We start from the raw sequence: 17,332 nt of genomic DNA on the forward strand, positions 1-17,332 counted from the left end.
CTGTGAACTGTCAAGTTGTCCGTTTAGATTTGTAGACAATTTTATTATTTTTAATAACATTTTCGATGTAAAGCTAATCAACATATAGAAATTTTGAGGTATACTATATTTTATCTTATATAATATCAGATATATTCATCAGATATATATCAATATTATCTATATTTATCATATATAAATCTACATTTTTGCTAACCTACATTTCAACTTGTAATTATAGTATTTATATTTTCTCAAATAATTCAGTCGATCGTTCTAACTGCAGTTTGTCTACTTTTTCTTTTCTTTCTACCGAATTGACATAAAAACGAGAAAAAAGTAAAAATGTAAGTATTATTATTTTATTATACGAAGGAAAATAAAATAAACACGTTACAAAGTGCAATTTAAAAAATATATTTATCTACATTGTTATTTAATTATTTTTAATTATCTTTAGTAATTGGTTTTTAAAGAAATTTTTTGTATAAAAACAATACTATCACAAAATTGAGATAAAAAATGGTTTTAGGATCGCTGCAAATCAAGTGGAAGGATGAAAGTTCGTTCGTTTTTGAGATTCTTTCGAACGATACCGCCGCTCCTCCATCAATGCAAAGTCGTCGTGTACACGCGTTCCCACCCGTCGTACGTTCTTTGGTACGGACGCGATAAAAGCTCACCGTTGTCGTCGCCGGCCAGTTACAAGTCGTTGCGCCGCTGTGAAACGTCAGGAGACTTATTTTCACTCGGAAACCGCCGCACCACATCCATTTCCTTCGTGTTTCACACACTCCTGATTAGAAGTTACAGTTGCGAGAAAACAACCGACGAGATGGCCAGCCCGCTCAGGGATCCGGCTGCGGAACAGCTGAACGATTGGAAGAAGCAACTCAAGGTAAGATTGCTTGTTACATTATATATCCACACATAGTTTCAGTGGTGCTCACACGATTTCCGCCGCAACTCACATATATAATTGATCACTAAATATTTTCAAAAAAAACAATAGAAACGTTTGACTATTAGAAAAATTTTAATTACAAAGGTTTTAGTTTATTTAACTTTTGATTAACTTTCTTCTTTTTTAAGCTACATTTTTGTAGCAATACGTACATTCAATCTATTAAATTAGAAGAAAAATATGAGTATCAACCATATAAAGTCGTTTTATGTTAATAAGAATAGCCATTAACCATCGAGAATGACTTAGCTATTTTGCAGTCACAGATGTAACATGCATCCATGTATGAAATGCATTTTCAGCAAGAAAAAAAACTGGTTTATATAATAACGAATAATAATGAATTAATTAACAAGTCCACTATCTATGTGTGTTACTAACGGCGCAATAAAATACCAAGCGGTTTTACCGATATGCGCATAAAACGCAATCAGTTGCATTCAGAAAATTATATGCAGCTTTAATAGAAAACAGACGCACATAGTCTTAAAAGAAAATCAAAGAAAATTTTCTTTTAATTTGAATTCTATAGCGGTTTTATTTTAGCAAAGAAATAGAAACAAAATATGAACATCAGAGAAGTCCGTAATCGCCACAACAATATTATTGTTATTGCTTACTTGTGTTACTACTAGCGTAATGGCTGCAACAACTATATGCTACATCACGCAAGTGTTAAAAAGTGGGACAGTTGCAAAATAGATGAAAATGATCGATGTACATTTATTATACATACGTATCTATATATCCTATATGTTGATGACGTAATAACGTAATACATGTTTGTTTTCACCACAGAGATTCTTCGAAAATTTCGATCGATAGATATTAAAAATTTTACACTGTAAAAACTAGTAATTAAATCCTTATTAATGTACTTATCGAGTTTGAAGTATCGTATTGAAATTGACGTGAAGTATTCAATACATTCAATACGAAACTTAATTTACTAGAACATTCTATAGTTTTAAATATTAAAAAAATTGCTCACATTAAATATTCAATAAGGCAAACACAAATGATATCTACAGTTAAAATCACGACTTTGCTACTGAGAGCAGCAGAACACATTCGTAATTATTTGATTACACTTATGATTTGCGAAATTGCAAACAAAACTATAAATCAATTTTTATCATGATATTGTGCACGTCTCATGTGTGCAAATTCTTTACCGCATAAAACAATTTTCAAAACAATATGCTTGTTATATTAAAGAATAAAATAAAATATTAACAAATGCAAAAGTAAATATTTTATATGTATCTGATTTGCACTACGAATCCGTCATTATTTTAATTCCATAATCTCTTTGCCGTCAATAAAAAATAGGATAAAATTTACGTTACCGAAATATAAATATTTACAGTATTAAGTTGGTTTTAAATATTACTGGAATCGTACTGGAATATTAGTGCTAATATTGAGTTTTATGCTACATTTATCATATTGACTTTAGAAGATAACGTTATATATACATATACAGTGTGATAAGAACAATATTACCATGGAAATGAATACGTGCATTTATTTACATGGAAGAATATTCAGAGATTGCGTGCATTGTGTACGATTTTATAACATATTTCTCATATTCCGAAATGTAAAAAAATAAGCTGTAAAAGAATGTACTGTTAATTTTACATATATTGAAAAAAGACAGTATTAAAACTTATTGTCAGTTCTCATTTATTGCACATTTCAATACTTTGTGGCATAATTTTGTTATATAATATTTTTATATAAATATTATATAAATATTATATAAATATTATATAAATTTTATACAAATATTATATAACATTTTTTATGTTAATTTAAATTATATAAATTTTGAAATTCTACAAAATATGCACAAGATTCTTAGACATAGCAAAGGAACATTTAAAGAGTTAAGTTGTTTGAGAACCCAAGATATCAAGATTTTTATAAAATCTCTGAAGTGTTTGCAATGCACATATGGCTGCGATTTATCACAACACAGTGTATTGTAGATATTTTCATTTTATGGCTAGAGCACAATCATTTAGATAGCATAAAAATTACACAATTTTATTACGTTTCTGGAAATGATTGAAAAAGTATGTTAATAAAATATTTTACGCAAATTAGAGTGATTTGTTTTCGCTAAAGTACAGTGCGTTTTAATAGATAAGGTTAAAAATACATAAAGCTGCGTCATTGTGGAGTAACGAAGTATAGATACAGATAAATTAAATATCGCTCCGACGAGTGGCATTTTTGTAATCACATCTATCAGAGATAAAATAAATAAACTGATCGATTAAATCACTTATCTCGCGATATTTTGTGGCACACGGTCCGAGATTACACTTCTTTAAAACGTATTCAGAAGAAAATTACAATGTGAAAACTGCATTTAATCGCATATAATTTACATTTTAAAACAGCTAGCAACAAGCCGGGTGTACTAGGTCGATGACGAGAATTTAAACACAATGTGTGCGCTGTGTCATGATAAAAAAAAATTCTTAGACATTACAATACGTTCAGTGTGCGCTATTTGTATTTTTGCGTTATAAAATCGCGCTATTGGATGCAGCGAGGCGTGCCTTGCAAGAAAAAAATAATTAACATACCGACGCAAAATAATCGTGATTCTCTGCTGAACAAATAACACAGAAATAGAAATCTATCATTACGCACAGTGTGTCTTTGATGTATCATAACTTTCCAAACATTGAAATGGTAATTCTTTTGAATTTTAATAAATAATGAATAAATAGAGATGATAAATATATAAATATTTATTTATACATAATATTATATTATTATTTATACATAATAATCATTGATATTGTTAGATCTAAAAATTTCAAAGTTGCATTTTCTATGAGAAATGATATTATTTATTAAATATTAATTAATATCGTTAATATTTTATAATCTCTAAATCTTATCTTTAAAAGATAATAAGATAATTCTGATCACTGTAATATTGAAAAATGTGATACTATATTTTATAAACGTTTATTTTCCGATAAATCATGTTAAATATCATTATGTGTGAGAACTTCAACGAAACTTCTAATAACAATGACATTTAAGTAGCCATCAAAAATATTTATTGAACAGAGAAATTTATGTGCTTCAGTGAAGTAACTTATAGCACATTGGAAACCTCGTTTTCAAAGATTTAGATGTGTCACAACACTTGCGAACGATGCATACCTGTGTAATATACATCTCGCTCTTGATATTGACTTATTCCAGTACATAATCCGTTATCTATCAACTTTTGATTAATTGTTTGCAGTAATTGCTTGTTTGAGGAAAGCAAAGTTTTGTAATTTAAAGGAAAGAAACTTCGATAAAACAACGCGGGCAAAGTGCACTAATGCATGAGGATACGACTAACTCTTCAGTTGCGAACGATAATTGCCGTAACATATAACGTCGAAGTGGGTCGCTACTTTTATAGATGATAGATAGAATTTCGAAAGAGCCAGTTGCACTCTATACATCTATGAAGAGATTACTTTTATCATATTGCGATTTTATCGCGATTTTTATCTTATAAAAAGCGTACTCGTTTGTAGTTTGTTCACTAGCGAAATGAGTAGCGACAAGGAGTGTCCTGTACGTCGTGGTTTTTCCCTGGCATTTTGGAGAAAAAAGAAAAAGCCTCCTCCTACTCAGACGAAGATAACGGATCGTGTAACAGATTGTGTAATAGAACATTGTATAACTCTTATGTATAACTTGTATAACTGCTTATGTATAACTTGTATAACTGCTTATGTATAACTTGTATAACTGCTAAAACAATTAAGTTTTATAATTTAATTATCCGTACGCCGTCGATAATTAAAATTAATAGTCTGCAAGTAACATAGAGTCTTTTAAACCTTCTGTCATAAAAAATCGTTACAATTAATGTTAATATTTAAAAAATCTATATAAAGAATAATATTTTACACATGAAGTGACACGATCAATCTCTTATAAATATTTAATTTTTATTTTTATGGTATTATATATCAAAACATGAATAAAAATTTACGATTCTCGCACTAAAAATTAATCTTGATTTAATTAATATTTACGAGAATCACGCTATGTAAAATAAATTTATTTTGTCAACATGAATTGGTCGACGATTTATATAACTTTTTCAATTAATTTTTTTAGGGCGAGGCATCCGTATTATTAACCGCAAATGGAGCGCCCGTTGCCGAGAAGAAGGCTAGCCTTACGGTTGGCCCCCGTGGACCGATATTGCTGCAAGACTTCGTCTATTTGGATGAAATGTCGCACTTTAACAGGGAAAGGATTCCGGAACGAGTTGTGCATGCCAAGGGAGCCGGTATGTTAAATTTTGCAACTCGACGTTCAAAACATATAACTTATACATTACACTTATTTGAATTATAACTGCTCATTAATTTAATGCGTGATTTTTTTAGGTGCGTTTGGCTATTTTGAAGTTACCCACGATATCTCTAAGTATTCCAAGGCTAAGGTGTTTTCCAGCATTGGAAAAAGGACTCCCATCGCTATAAGGTGCTCTACGGTCGGTGGCGAAAGCGGTTCTGCGGATACTGTCAGGTAATAAATAGAGAAAATGCTTATGACGGGATATTATTTAACGCTGACGCAGATAAGATCTAATAAATGTTCGAAGAAGGTGATTGTGCCTCTCACTTTTCTCTACATCGACACTTTTTTTTACACTTTACAATATACAATATGTCAGTCAGATTTTTCTATATAAAATAAACCGCGAAAAATACATAAAGTTGTTTTTTCATATTAAAGTTGGAATAATGCTATTAATTCTATTATCAAAGCTAAACAATAAAATAGTTAATAGATCAATAATTGAAGAAATGGGGATTAATAAACTGAGGGACACATATAAAAAAATCAAATCTAGAATAATATAAAAAAAATGCTAGAATTAAAAAATAATACTTTTATACGATTGAGACAATCCATGATGTAACAAGTTAAATGAATACATTGATTACCGCGAAGGTCATTTTAATCGCTTATAAGAAGTTTCTATACTAACACATTTTCTTCGTCTTTTTTTATTATGAATTGGTTTGATGCATGCTTATATTGTTATTATTTTTTTATGTTTGCATTCTATGTTAATATTATGAAATTTTCATCTAGAATTAAAAGATTATATTAAGAATGATTATAATATAAAAAAAAGCAATTTAGGCCGTATATATTTATATATATAATGTAGAAAACTAGCATGAACAGAATTACTTTCACGAACCTGTTTTATTGAAATAAGTATGATACAGTCTTCGCTATAAACACTTGCAATATTTTTATCGAAGCCATACACGGATCGCGCTTCGGTTAATTATGTGCATGCTGGAAAGCAAATACTGCACTCAAGTGCTTTTCGTGGTAGAGTTTTCATCATTCAACATGGTGCAATAGGAAATGATTCACAAGGATTACATGCCATTTTTTTGAATTGCGTTTTACCTAGCTGATGCAATTAATTCGCGGTTTGAGATATAAGCAATAATGACATACAAAGTTTTTTTATGTGTTTTTTCAATTATTATCGACGGACTCTGCATGTTGTCATCTTTTAGAGATCCGCGTGGATTCGCCGTGAAGTTCTACACCGAGGAAGGTATCTGGGATCTCGTTGGCAACAACACGCCGATCTTTTTCATCAAGGATCCCCTTTTCTTCCCGAGTTTCATACATACGCAAAAGAGAAATCCCGCGACCCATTTGAAGGTTGGTTTGAACGTGATTTTGTTTACAAATAGCGACTATTTCTAACGGCTACAATATGCAATGGTTATCATTTGTAAAATACATATCTCATATTAACATATGAAAGTTAGATGTTGTGATGCGTACACAAGAATCGTATTAATAAAGTCTTTTTTTAGGATGCTGACATGTTTTGGGATTTCATCTCTCTTAGGCCCGAGACAACGCACCAAGTTATGTTTCTCTTTGGCGATCGTGGTATCCCGGACGGATATCGCCATATGAACGGCTACGGTTCTCATACATTCAAACTGGTGAACAGCAAGAATGAGATAGTCTATTGTAAATTCCACTACAAGGTTTGCGCTTTTATTTCAAATAATACACTATTTTATCTATCTAAAAAATTATCTAATATTTATAAATTTAATAATAATTTTAGACCAATCAAGGAATCAAGAATCTTCTTGCCGAGAAGGCCGGCGAGCTTAGTGCTTCCGATCCCGATTACTCAATCCGAGATCTTTATAACGCTATCGCTAAAGGCCAGAATCCATCTTATACGTTCTATATCCAAGTGATGACTGTTGAACAGGCAAAGACCCTCAAGTGGAATCCATTTGACTTAACGAAGGTTTATTATTCCTTAACGTAACAATATTTTAATTTGTGATTAGCAACTGGTTTTAAATGCACTACGATTTTTTATAGATATGGCCGCACAAGGAATATCCGTTGATACCGGTGGGCAAACTGGTGCTCGATCGCAATCCCGAAAACTATTTCGCTGATGTGGAGCAGCTGGCCTTCGATCCAGCGCACATGGTACCCGGTATCGAGCCGAGTCCCGATAAAATGTTGCAGGGGCGATTGTTTGCTTATGGCGACACTCATAGACATCGCTTGGGCCCGAATCATCTTCAGTTACCAGTGAATTGCCCTTACAAGGTTGTTAATGTTTTAACGGCATGATAAACCGTATAGTCATTATTACTGAATATTCTAATTAAACATAGATGACATATTTTGATAGTGAATTTTAGTAAGCATAGATGACATAATTTGATAGGTTCACGCTTATGTCGCTTTTTTATGCGCAAGTCGCGATAAATTTTTTATCTCCAGAAAACCAAACTTTTTAACTGTGTGTAATTTTTACTTGATGTAGCTAAAACTATTTTCTTGTTCCACATATTAAACACATTGTGCCATTTTTTACTTTTTATGTGAATTAATTAATAATATATTTTGTCAAATATTATATTTTTGAAGTAGTATAGTATTTATTAACATCATGAAATTCTGCAGGCAATTTCCACGATGCATTATCAGCGAGACGGTCACATGCCGATACACAATCACGGTGGCGCGCCGAATTATTTTCCGAACAGCTTCTCTGGTCCGAAGGAGTGTCCGGCCGCTCGTTCGCCGTCCTTCCCTGTGAGCGGAGATGTGGATCGTTACGATCCGCAGGATGAGGATGATTTCGGACAAGCTACTATCTTCTGGAAAAAGGTTCTCGATGAGCCGGCTAGAGAAAGATTGGTGCAGAACATGGTCGGAAGTCTGCGTAACGCTTCGACGTTCATCGTCGAGCGAGCCGTGCGAAATTTTGCTCGTGTGGATGTCGAACTCGCTCAGAGATTGACAGACGGCTTGCGTAAAAGCGGAATACACATTAACGCCCTGGGAAAATCGGCCAATCTTTAAAGAGAATGTATTAATCTCTCTTTCTCGTTTTGTATCATAGCAATATACCTTATTGCTAAATATGAATGCTACAACACTTGTATTAATCGATAAAGAATGTCACTGATAATGTTTCTGCAATATTGTAGACTGCTTTTAAAACTAATGATATTTTATCTCAAAATACGTATTTTTTAAACTAATATTATTTTACGAAAGGGTGTAGGTATGAAACTATTAATGGTGCCTTACATATATGCCGAATACATATTGCTTATTTGAAAAAGAAGAAGTGCAAAATGCATCAATTCAATTTTTATGATTTTTTAAAGATTTTACTACAATTATTCTTAATATAATCGTATAATTGTATATGAATATTTTTAGGTTTTATGGTTTTTTAAGAGAAAAAATGTGATGGAAATTTATATGTAAATAAAATATGAAATTGCTACGAATGAGTACATTACTTCCTATAATATATATCGACATATACCATATCCATTGTTCGCTTACTTGAGCAAAAGAATTAAAAAAATTGCCGGATTTTACCTTCGCGCGAATTCAAGGTAGACGTCAATGAGTCATGCCGCCAATTAGGGCAACTTGTTCGACAAAGCCATTTCGACTGCATTTAAACTGCATTCAAAACGTATCCGTTCGTATTTGCTGTTTCGAAGTCGCAGCGAAAGTTTCATGAAAGGTACGTAACACAAAATTTTATTTTTTTTTAGCTTAATCTAATTATAAGCTTTTTCTATGTTCTATATTTTTTCCTCAATTTTTTGTATATTTTACTTCGATGCTTGAATATCTACGTATTTATTTTATTGTGGATAGAGAAAATTGAATTCGAAAGAATAGAATTATAGAGTGCATCTGTAATACGTTTAAATGCGCGCTTCATACACGACACTTCCGGCTGAACTCCTTATCTGACACTCCGAAATGTTGTAGGTATACAATCACAGCTGTTTTTGAGTTGTGTACGATCCATCGTAAAATGTTGTCAACAAGTAACGTTCGTTTGCAGGTAAATTCGATGTGCCGACGGGCTTGAAGCTGCGGGAAGCCTTTTCTTCGCGCAACTGCCAACTACTATTGCGTGTTATTAACCTGCACAACTAATTCGGTAAAGTCATTCATTGAGGAAATGCAGTCGTGTATTTACAGATTCTCTTATTGCATCGTGGGCGTTCTTTTTATAGACAGGCTCTCTGACCTCCTTCTCCTCTTAGAGCGCAGTCGGACTAGCAATTTCTCCTGCGTGCAGACCATGCTACGGCCAGTTTTTTAAACAATATATATATATTGACACTCAACGCTATGCCAGATAAGTATGTATTATACACAAGCTTTGTTTACATCATAATTTTTTGTAGACTTACGTCTCCACACAGAAATCTTTTATAAATTTTTTATTTTCTTAATAAAGTTTTATTATATTTATTATAGTGTGCTATTTCATGATTATCACAAGTATTAGTGATTGGTTTAATTTGATACTGTCACAGTATGTTTGTCAGTCTTTGTAAGTTGAAAGTGATCAGTATCTCAATATGACTTGATCATGTTTTGTCAGGAACAAAGTTTTGGTCGGTGCTGGAGTAATATGGGGTGTAACTCTTTGCTGTCTTTTATTTAGTCGCAAGTTACGACCCATGGCATTGTTAAATTTCATCCCTGCTATCTTATATTATCGGTCAGTTTATCTTTGTCTGATAACATATACGTTATCAATATTTACATATTTTATGTTTGTTGTGACTAACCCCACAAAGGATCTTTAAAAATGTAATATTGAAATATTTAACTTTCCTAGGCATTTTAGCTAATTATAATAAATAAAAGCTATATGGCCCTTAATCATTTTTCCAAACTTGATTTGAATTATTTCATTGCTGTTTCCATGTGTCTTTTATTATGAATACAATTTTATTCATTATTGTGATTATACAGCAATCAAAAAATGGAGAATGAGGATGAACAGAAACTTAACACAAATGATGCTGGTACATCATCAATGAACTGTGATACTAATGTACATACCACTACACAAAATGAAGTGCAAAATAAGTACGTAAGCAAAATGTATGACAAATATCTAGTAAAAGTATAACTATATTATTATGAGTTAATTAATGTTAATTACATATGACGATATTATTGTATTAATAGGCAACCAACACCAAATTTTATGATGGGAGGATTGGCAGGAGCATCGCCACCAAAATTCGTGTCTTTTGATGAAATTGTAAAAGCTGCCAATGGAATGAAAAATATGGCCTTAGCGCACGAAATTGCAGTAGATAAAAATTTTCAACTGCAAAAATTGGAACCAGATGATGGTAGTTTTCATAGGCGAGTAAAAGAAATAATGCACAAAGCTTTTTGGAATCTGCTGGCGGAGCAGTTGGCTGAAGATCCGCCAGATTATTCGCACGCACTGGTTTTATTGAAAGAAATTAAAGAAGTAATAATTTTTTTTCGTTTTTGTAATTACAGTAAAGCCTCGAATGTCGCACAATAACATACTTTCTATTGATTTTAGTCATTGGATGAACTTGTACCACCGCAAAATTCAAGAATCAAAGAAAATATCAGAGAAGTGCTCGATCTGGACCTGATTAAACAGCAAGCGGAGAAAGGTGTATTAGATTTTCAGCATTATGCGCAATACATAATTTCTATTATGAGTAAAATATGCGCGCCAGTTAGAGATGAGAAAATCAGAGAACTTTCACAGCAAGGGGACATAATTGAAACGTTCAAAGGTGTCATGGAATTGTTGCAGTTAATGAGATTGGACTTGGCAAATTTCACTATCACAATGATGAGGCCAAGTATCATCGCCTCGAGTATCGAATATGAGAAAGCAAAGTTTGCCGAATTTCTCAAGGTTAATTCAAACGGTTTGCAATATACAGAGAGATGGTTGCTGAGACATTTTGATCCAGAAAAAATTACGGGCTCATCAGGCGCCAATACTAATAATATAAGACAAATTACTCATTCTTTATTGACAGAGGCGTATCTAGATCTCTTGGAGTGGGATTTCAGCCCGGATGCTGAGGTAATATTTTGTTGGAAAATATCGAATTTTATTACTTAACATGTTTATTATAAATTAGATATTTCTTTTAGACGTTGATGTTAGACCAAGGAAGACTTCTGGAATTGCGTGATATAATCAGCAGATTGAGTGTCGTCGGTTCTGTGATATTGTTGGTTAATAATACAGTTGGTGCTCCAATTCATGGAATTTCGAGCTTTAAAAAAAATATTAAGGAACACTTGAACGCGTTGTTGGATTCTGTGCATTCAAACAAGTACATTTCTATTGAGTTTTGTATATATGATCTTTTTTTAATTTTGCGGACTCAAAATATATTAATATAATTTTTATTTCTGCTGCAGAGATCTAGAAACTGCAATGCCAAATATTGTACTACAAGTTAAAGAAGATGTAAAAACGACGTTACAGGAAGTCAATGCTCCAGAGTTATCTCCAGAATTAGAAACATTGCTGGAAGGCCAGATAGCTGATCTTGTGGATACAAAACATAAGATCAGATATCTTGTCAGTAAGTATAAAAGTGAGTTTATAAATGTTTAACATGTTTTATTACAAATAAATATGATTTCAGGTTTGCGAATTAGACAATTTCTGCAGAAAATCATTCAATCGCAATCCATTGCGCCACAACAAGTACCGCCAGGCCTCTCTTCGCTGCAAGAAGAATTGACGGCCATTGCTGCCCGATTCGTTATACTTGTTTCACACAATCGCAGCGTATTTGGCGAGTATTATCAAGACATCATTGCAAACGCGCTCGCGAGAAGTGATGTTGACAATAATAAAGAGATACATGGAGCTCATACAATGGAATTGTAAAAAAAAATGGAAAAGATGGGATTAAATATACACAATGTTAGTACACTCGACTCTCGGTTATGTTTGTCATACATGTCGTGAGATGTGTTCGATACATCAAAGTTGTTTTCAAGCAGTTAAATTTCCTTCAATAAAGACAGATAAGTATTGAACTGCATTGAGTTTCATTGCTCTACATTTCTGTTACCAACGTAATAGAATCATTTTTCTTTTTCGATTAGAAAACAATGTGTCGAGGTGCGAGTGTATATAATTTTTCTTACTTATGTCCATTGTACATAATGGACGATATTCATAAATTATATATTACATGGTTAACAAAATAGAAAAGATATCTGTATTTATTATTACCGTTTATGATCGTTGATTATATTTATAGTTATTAATGATCGATTATTAATAAGTCAATAGAGAGTGCTACGTTCTTTCTTTTTATCTTATGATGGATAGATTTTATTCATAACATTAATGTACGATACATCGATAATCGATAATGAAATTAATTACACATGATAATGCCTTTTACTATTCTTTATATTTTAACAAAGTTATATTAAATATAATACTGCTATTTCGCTAAAATCAATTTTAGGATGTTATCTCAAAAGTGTAAAAAATGATTCAACTTTCTCAGATCTTACATTTTCGAACTTTTTCTTGATCTCACTATAATGATGCCCGCATTATTTTACATCCAGTATGGCTTAATTAATCTAATATAAATTTATATAAAAATATTAATAAAAAGATTTTTTTCTTAACTCTTTATTAGTCTCTATTAAAATTCGTTTAAAAAAGTAAAAATAAGTATATATTTAGTAACCATTGCCTTTCCAGTACTTCCAAGCTAGGAACATTTTAAATTCTTTATATAATTCTCAAAGGCTGCAGTATGTTGTTTTTTAAGAAAACTTTGAAATCCTAAAAAGAAAAAAATATTTCTTTGGTCAAATTTCTTTTTATCTTATAACTTCAGAGATTATGTTTGCTTTTCTTATAGTCTTCTTATTTCTTCAGTTTATTGATTTGTAAAAGAAATACTTACCTATAAATAAATATTGTAGTTTCCCAGTCGGTGGAAATAAACCTGACAATACTTTCAATAATTCGTCAAAATCTCCATTTTGTGTATAGCTTTGTATTATACTTGCAAATATTTTATAATCACTCGCTGATAAAGCTCGTTTTACCTTCAAAAATTATTTAGATTATTAATGAAATTAAATAATTTTTTTCCACATAAATGATATCGAATTGTTATGTACTTACATCTTTCAAATATTGTTTTCCCAATGTCTTTTTATCGTCTTTATTCGCTTCTTTATCGTTTTGCGCAGGATTTATACAAATACTTTCTGAAGTTATTGAGGAAGAAGTCGAAGGACCAGAAAAATACGAATTAATTCCAGATGGTAAAATATTAATTTTTCTTCTTTTTATAGCTGGTTGATCAGTTCTTTGTCTTGTTAATTCGCACGTACTCTGATCTTTTAAATTGCAAGTACCAAAATTAATTTCAAGTGGTGATTCTGGCTGTTTATTTTTTGAGGTTTCGTCTAAATACATATCGATGTTAAAATTATTCTTAGTAGATTCTTCTGTCGTTGAACTGTGATTTCCTTTTTGTTTGAGAGAACGAGATACTGTTGTTTCAAAAGTAGCACCCACAGCAGGCAGTGATATATCATCGTTCCCATATTGTGCATAAGTAATACTAGGTTGTGGCAGCTAGACATTGTCGATATAAGTTAAACAAAACTGTTAGATAATTAGATACACTTAATTAAAATGAAAACTTACAGTATTCTCCGCGTTCCTAAAAAAGTCTCGTAGCTCTTTCGTAATCATTCCGAAATTCGTAAACTTCTTTATGTACGGTTTGAGCCAGGCAGACAACTGTTTCTTGAAATTTGGATTTTCAAATCTACAATCACAGAGTATTACAGCACCATAATCACTTTTGTGTCTGATTATCCTGCCGATGGCTTGATTGACAGTTCGCGACGCCTCAAGTTGATACCATTCTTGCCCAGTTAAGCCCTGAATATTAAATTTATTCATCGATCTTATTAGATTACTATAATTTTTTATCAAAATTAAAAGAAATATAGTTTATACTTCTTTCTCTGCAGTTCTTATTTCCTCCAAATATCTCTGCTTCAGCATAACTCGCGGGTCTTTTAAAGGAGGAAATGGAAGACCAATGATTAATACAGCTCTACCGTTTGCATTAGCAAAATCCAGTCCTTCGCTGACTTTTCCTCTGCACACAGCCATGAAAACCGCTCCCTTGCAGGATGGATCTCTAATTTTTTGATAATATTCATTCATCACGTTGACAAGTCCGTCTTTGGAATTGGGTTCTACATAAATGGGCTATCGTTCGGTAATTAGTATAACGTATCATAAAATATAGTTTTACATAATGAATACATGTTACACGTTTTTTACCTTACGTTCAGCAATCTGCGTCCACAAACCCATATTTTGCCATTCATCCCTACACTTCCTCATAATTGGATACGAAGGAAAGAAGATTAACAATCCATGAGGGACGATACAGCTGAAGTTGTACACCGTCCTTCCAAGAGACGCAATATATTTCGGGTCATTCCTGTAAAAGTAAGATATGAATAATAAAGAAATTGTATCATTATGCTTAATTATATTCACCTTGTGTTGTAGGAGGAATTGAGCGGATGATTGTCTGGTCCTTGACTAAGAACACCAACACACACTTGTTCCTTTGTTACAATGTGCGGATTTTCCAGTTGAACTGTGATTGGTATACCAAGTTCCGATATGAATGGTTTTAAGGGAGACAATGTACCACTCGTGAGTATTACTGAACGTACTCCCTGTTCTACCATTTGCTCCATACTGTAAGATGTTTGTCATACGATTATATTTATGATGATAAGAAAATCAATATTGTTTCGTTAAATGATATATACCCAAAGCCAGGGCTGAAACACCAGTAACTAATAAGCTTTCCGTCGGTTTTTGTCGTCTTTTTGCTCTCCCAAACGTCATTTTTGTAATTCTTCTTTTGCTCTTCGGATTGTATATGGACTTTGTAACAACGTTTCACTTTTTCCTTATGACGTACGATATTAGTGCTGTTATTAAAAGCAGTTCTTAATAAATCATTGAATTTTTGCAGCGCGTTTCCTTTTCTTGCAAACGGCGAAGTACTGGTCGTCGTCAGATACAAAATAATCTTTTCTAATTTGTCTATCACAATTTGTTCCTTTCCATGTGTCAACTGTTACAGAAATTATGAATACACAATAATAGTATATATTATATTGATAATTTTACTTAATAAAATAAAAAAAGTATTACTTCAATTTTCTCAAGTAGTTCAAAAATATATCCACCAGGAAAAGTGTCTCCTTCTGTACGATTTTTTAATTCAATGGAATCGATTGCTTTTTCCAGTTCCAAAAACATCGCCTTTAAGATGCATAAGTCCTCTGCTGTGAAATCTTTCTGAACATTATTCTCTGATAAAAAGTCATTCTGCAAATCTGTTTCCTTAGCCATGTCTTGCATTACACCAGTTACTTCGTCAATGCACAATGCAACATCTGTACTACTTATCTGTATAAATATACACAATATTAAGTTAGAATACATATAAAGTGCTCAAAGAAAGAATTTGTTTCTGTGTACCTGTAATGATGCTGCCTCTTCGCAAACTTTTTCAACATTGTGAGCTTCATCCAGTAAAACCACGGTATTTTGTAAATCTATACCCTGTGTCTTTCGTGTCTTAGGATCTAGTAAATAATTGTAGGGCATGAAAACGATATCTGCACTCTGTTTTAACTCTTTTGCCAAAAAGTATGGACAACATTTATGCTTCTGTCCGATTTTAACTAAATCTTCTATATCTAACACTTCCTGTTTAAACATGGGATCATCCTTTCTGAAGAGATGGGAATTTATAGAATATGTTTTTACTTGCTATTTATTGTGATTAAAAAATTGCACATGCTAAAGACTATACATACCTGGTCTCAACATTATTATAATAAAAACACGTTCTTGACTTTACTTTAGAATGACACATGTGTATTTTGTTAAAAGCACTTGCTTCTTTAGAAACTTCTGGATGAATGCATAGCTGATCTCGAGATCCTAACACAGCAGTAGCCACATGCTTGTATGATGTTCTCTTCAACTCGTGCATAGCTTGAGATAATTGAGAATGAGTTCTAGAAGCATAAATAATTTTGGGCATAGCCCAGCCAAAATTCTGAACATTATCTGGTACTCCAGCTGCTTTGTCAAGCCCATTGGTTAAATATTTAAAAAAATGTCCCCCAGAGTCCACTTTTTGAATTGCACCCGCTATTACTTGTGCTTGTAATTGAGCTTTCTTTGTCAACAGCCAACTTAAAGTGGAACACAAGAGGCTGAGAGTTTTTCCAGTGCCTGTGAAATAATCATTTCATTAATAAAAAGCTAGTAAAGAACAGCTTTAATAATTATTACATAATTTAATAAAAAGAAAAGAAATATCAAGAATATAAAAAAAACAAAAGATAAAAGAATAAAACATATTAATCAAACAGTTTCATTTTGCATCTTTTTTCTACATAAAACTGTTTCTAAAATTGCAAATTAATAGCAAATTTAAAATTATGTTTTTATAATTTAATTAAATTATATATTATCATTTAAAAGAAATATAGAATTTTAAACTTAAATCTTTTTTTTTAATGCTATTGTTATTTGCAATATTTTATAAACACTAAATTTATTTTCTAGGACACTAAACCTCTCTTTCTAAATTGACAATCATGCACGTGTACTGATATACCTGTGGGAGACTCCAAAACACCATGTTGACCATTTTGTAGGCATTCTATCACTTTTTTCATATATTCCTCTTGTACTGAATACGGTTTAAAAGGAAAGGTCACAATAATATCGTTAATTGTGATATCAGGCATCTCGGGAATTGATTGAACAACAGCTGCTTCTACAGAAGATGCTTTTTCCCGCCAGAATGATTACCCAACCTGACATCTGACATGGATTCTGAACATTTTTCTTGTGCCTTCTCTACACTTTCTGCATTT

At 32.1% G+C, this 17,332-nt stretch overlaps 3 protein-coding genes and 1 long non-coding RNA gene across 12 annotated transcripts; 2 read left to right on the top strand and 2 right to left on the bottom strand.

The window, feature by feature from the left end:
• Positions 1-599: 599 nt before the first annotated feature.
• On the top strand, positions 600-8,801 carry Cat (Catalase). Of its 2 annotated transcripts, none has more exons than XM_012373873.2 (8): positions 600-877; positions 5,096-5,270; positions 5,371-5,512; positions 6,529-6,679; positions 6,838-7,017; positions 7,101-7,292; positions 7,370-7,606; positions 7,967-8,801. In XM_012373873.2, exons 1-8 carry the CDS (start codon positions 815-817, stop codon positions 8,366-8,368), a joined length of 1,542 nt encoding a protein of 513 aa, XP_012229296.2. In that variant the 5' UTR covers positions 600-814; the 3' UTR covers positions 8,369-8,801. The 2 variants fall into 2 exon arrangements, with proteins under 2 accessions (XP_012229296.2, XP_067211503.1); XM_067355402.1 differs by lacking the exon at positions 600-877 and adding an exon at positions 4,505-4,633.
• On the bottom strand, positions 728-1,216 carry LOC136999994 (uncharacterized). Its single transcript, XR_010890309.1, has 2 exons — positions 1,096-1,216; positions 728-965 (listed from the first exon to the last, which is right to left on the bottom strand). It is a non-coding gene; the product is annotated as an uncharacterized lncRNA (long non-coding RNA).
• Positions 8,802-9,168: 367 nt separating the features above from the next.
• On the top strand, positions 9,169-12,394 carry LOC105676163 (T-complex protein 11-like protein 1). Of its 8 annotated transcripts, none has more exons than XM_067355405.1 (11): positions 9,169-9,304; positions 9,381-9,479; positions 9,556-9,684; positions 9,803-9,860; positions 9,930-10,049; positions 10,307-10,423; positions 10,526-10,820; positions 10,899-11,420; positions 11,492-11,676; positions 11,765-11,931; positions 11,995-12,394. In XM_067355405.1, coding segments are annotated over exons 3-11 (1,713 nt in total). In that variant the 5' UTR covers positions 9,169-9,304; positions 9,381-9,479; positions 9,556-9,683; the 3' UTR covers positions 12,243-12,394. The 8 variants fall into 8 exon arrangements, with proteins under 8 accessions (XP_067211506.1, XP_067211508.1, XP_067211505.1 ...); XM_067355407.1 differs by having other exon boundaries at positions 9,560-9,684; XM_067355404.1 differs by having other exon boundaries at positions 9,177-9,300.
• On the bottom strand, positions 12,227-17,206 carry Rtel1 (Regulator of telomere elongation helicase 1). The gene is made up of 12 exons (XM_067355393.1): positions 17,071-17,206; positions 16,259-16,682; positions 15,918-16,173; positions 15,588-15,845; positions 15,197-15,507; positions 14,916-15,122; positions 14,694-14,856; positions 14,361-14,618; positions 14,043-14,282; positions 13,512-13,970; positions 13,288-13,432; positions 12,227-13,163 (listed from the first exon to the last, which is right to left on the bottom strand). The coding sequence occupies exons 1-12, from the start codon at positions 17,201-17,203 to the stop codon at positions 13,090-13,092; spliced, it is 2,928 nt and encodes a 975-aa protein (XP_067211494.1). The 5' UTR covers positions 17,204-17,206; the 3' UTR covers positions 12,227-13,089.
• Positions 17,207-17,332: the final 126 nt, after the last annotated feature.

Source organism: Linepithema humile, chromosome 5 (genome assembly GCF_040581485.1).
Source record: "Linepithema humile isolate Giens D197 chromosome 5, Lhum_UNIL_v1.0, whole genome shotgun sequence".
Lineage (NCBI taxonomy): Eukaryota > Metazoa > Arthropoda > Insecta > Hymenoptera > Formicidae > Linepithema > Linepithema humile.

Bases quoted from the DNA above. Each gene is read 5' to 3' on its own strand.
- Cat (XM_067355402.1), top strand. From the start codon at position 4,520: ATGAGTAGCGACAAGGAGTGTCCTGTACGTCGTGGTTTTTCCCTGGCA. The intron at 4,634-5,095 runs GTAATAGAACAT...TAATTTTTTTAG, and splicing joins CGGATCGTGTAACAGATTGT to GGCGAGGCATCCGTATTATT. The intron at 7,293-7,369 runs GTTTATTATTCC...GATTTTTTATAG, and splicing joins ATCCATTTGACTTAACGAAG to ATATGGCCGCACAAGGAATA.
- LOC105676163 (XM_067355405.1), top strand. The intron at 10,424-10,525 runs GTACGTAAGCAA...TTGTATTAATAG, and splicing joins CAAAATGAAGTGCAAAATAA to GCAACCAACACCAAATTTTA. The intron at 11,932-11,994 runs GTAAGTATAAAA...ATATGATTTCAG, and splicing joins TAAGATCAGATATCTTGTCA to GTTTGCGAATTAGACAATTT.
- Rtel1 (XM_067355393.1), bottom strand. From the start codon at position 17,203: ATGCCTGATATCACAATTAACGATATTATTGTGACCTTTCCTTTTAAA. The intron at 16,174-16,258 runs GTATGTATAGTC...CCATCTCTTCAG, and splicing joins TATAATAATGTTGAGACCAG to AAAGGATGATCCCATGTTTA. The intron at 15,508-15,587 runs GTAATACTTTTT...TTTCTGTAACAG, and splicing joins AACTACTTGAGAAAATTGAA to TTGACACATGGAAAGGAACA.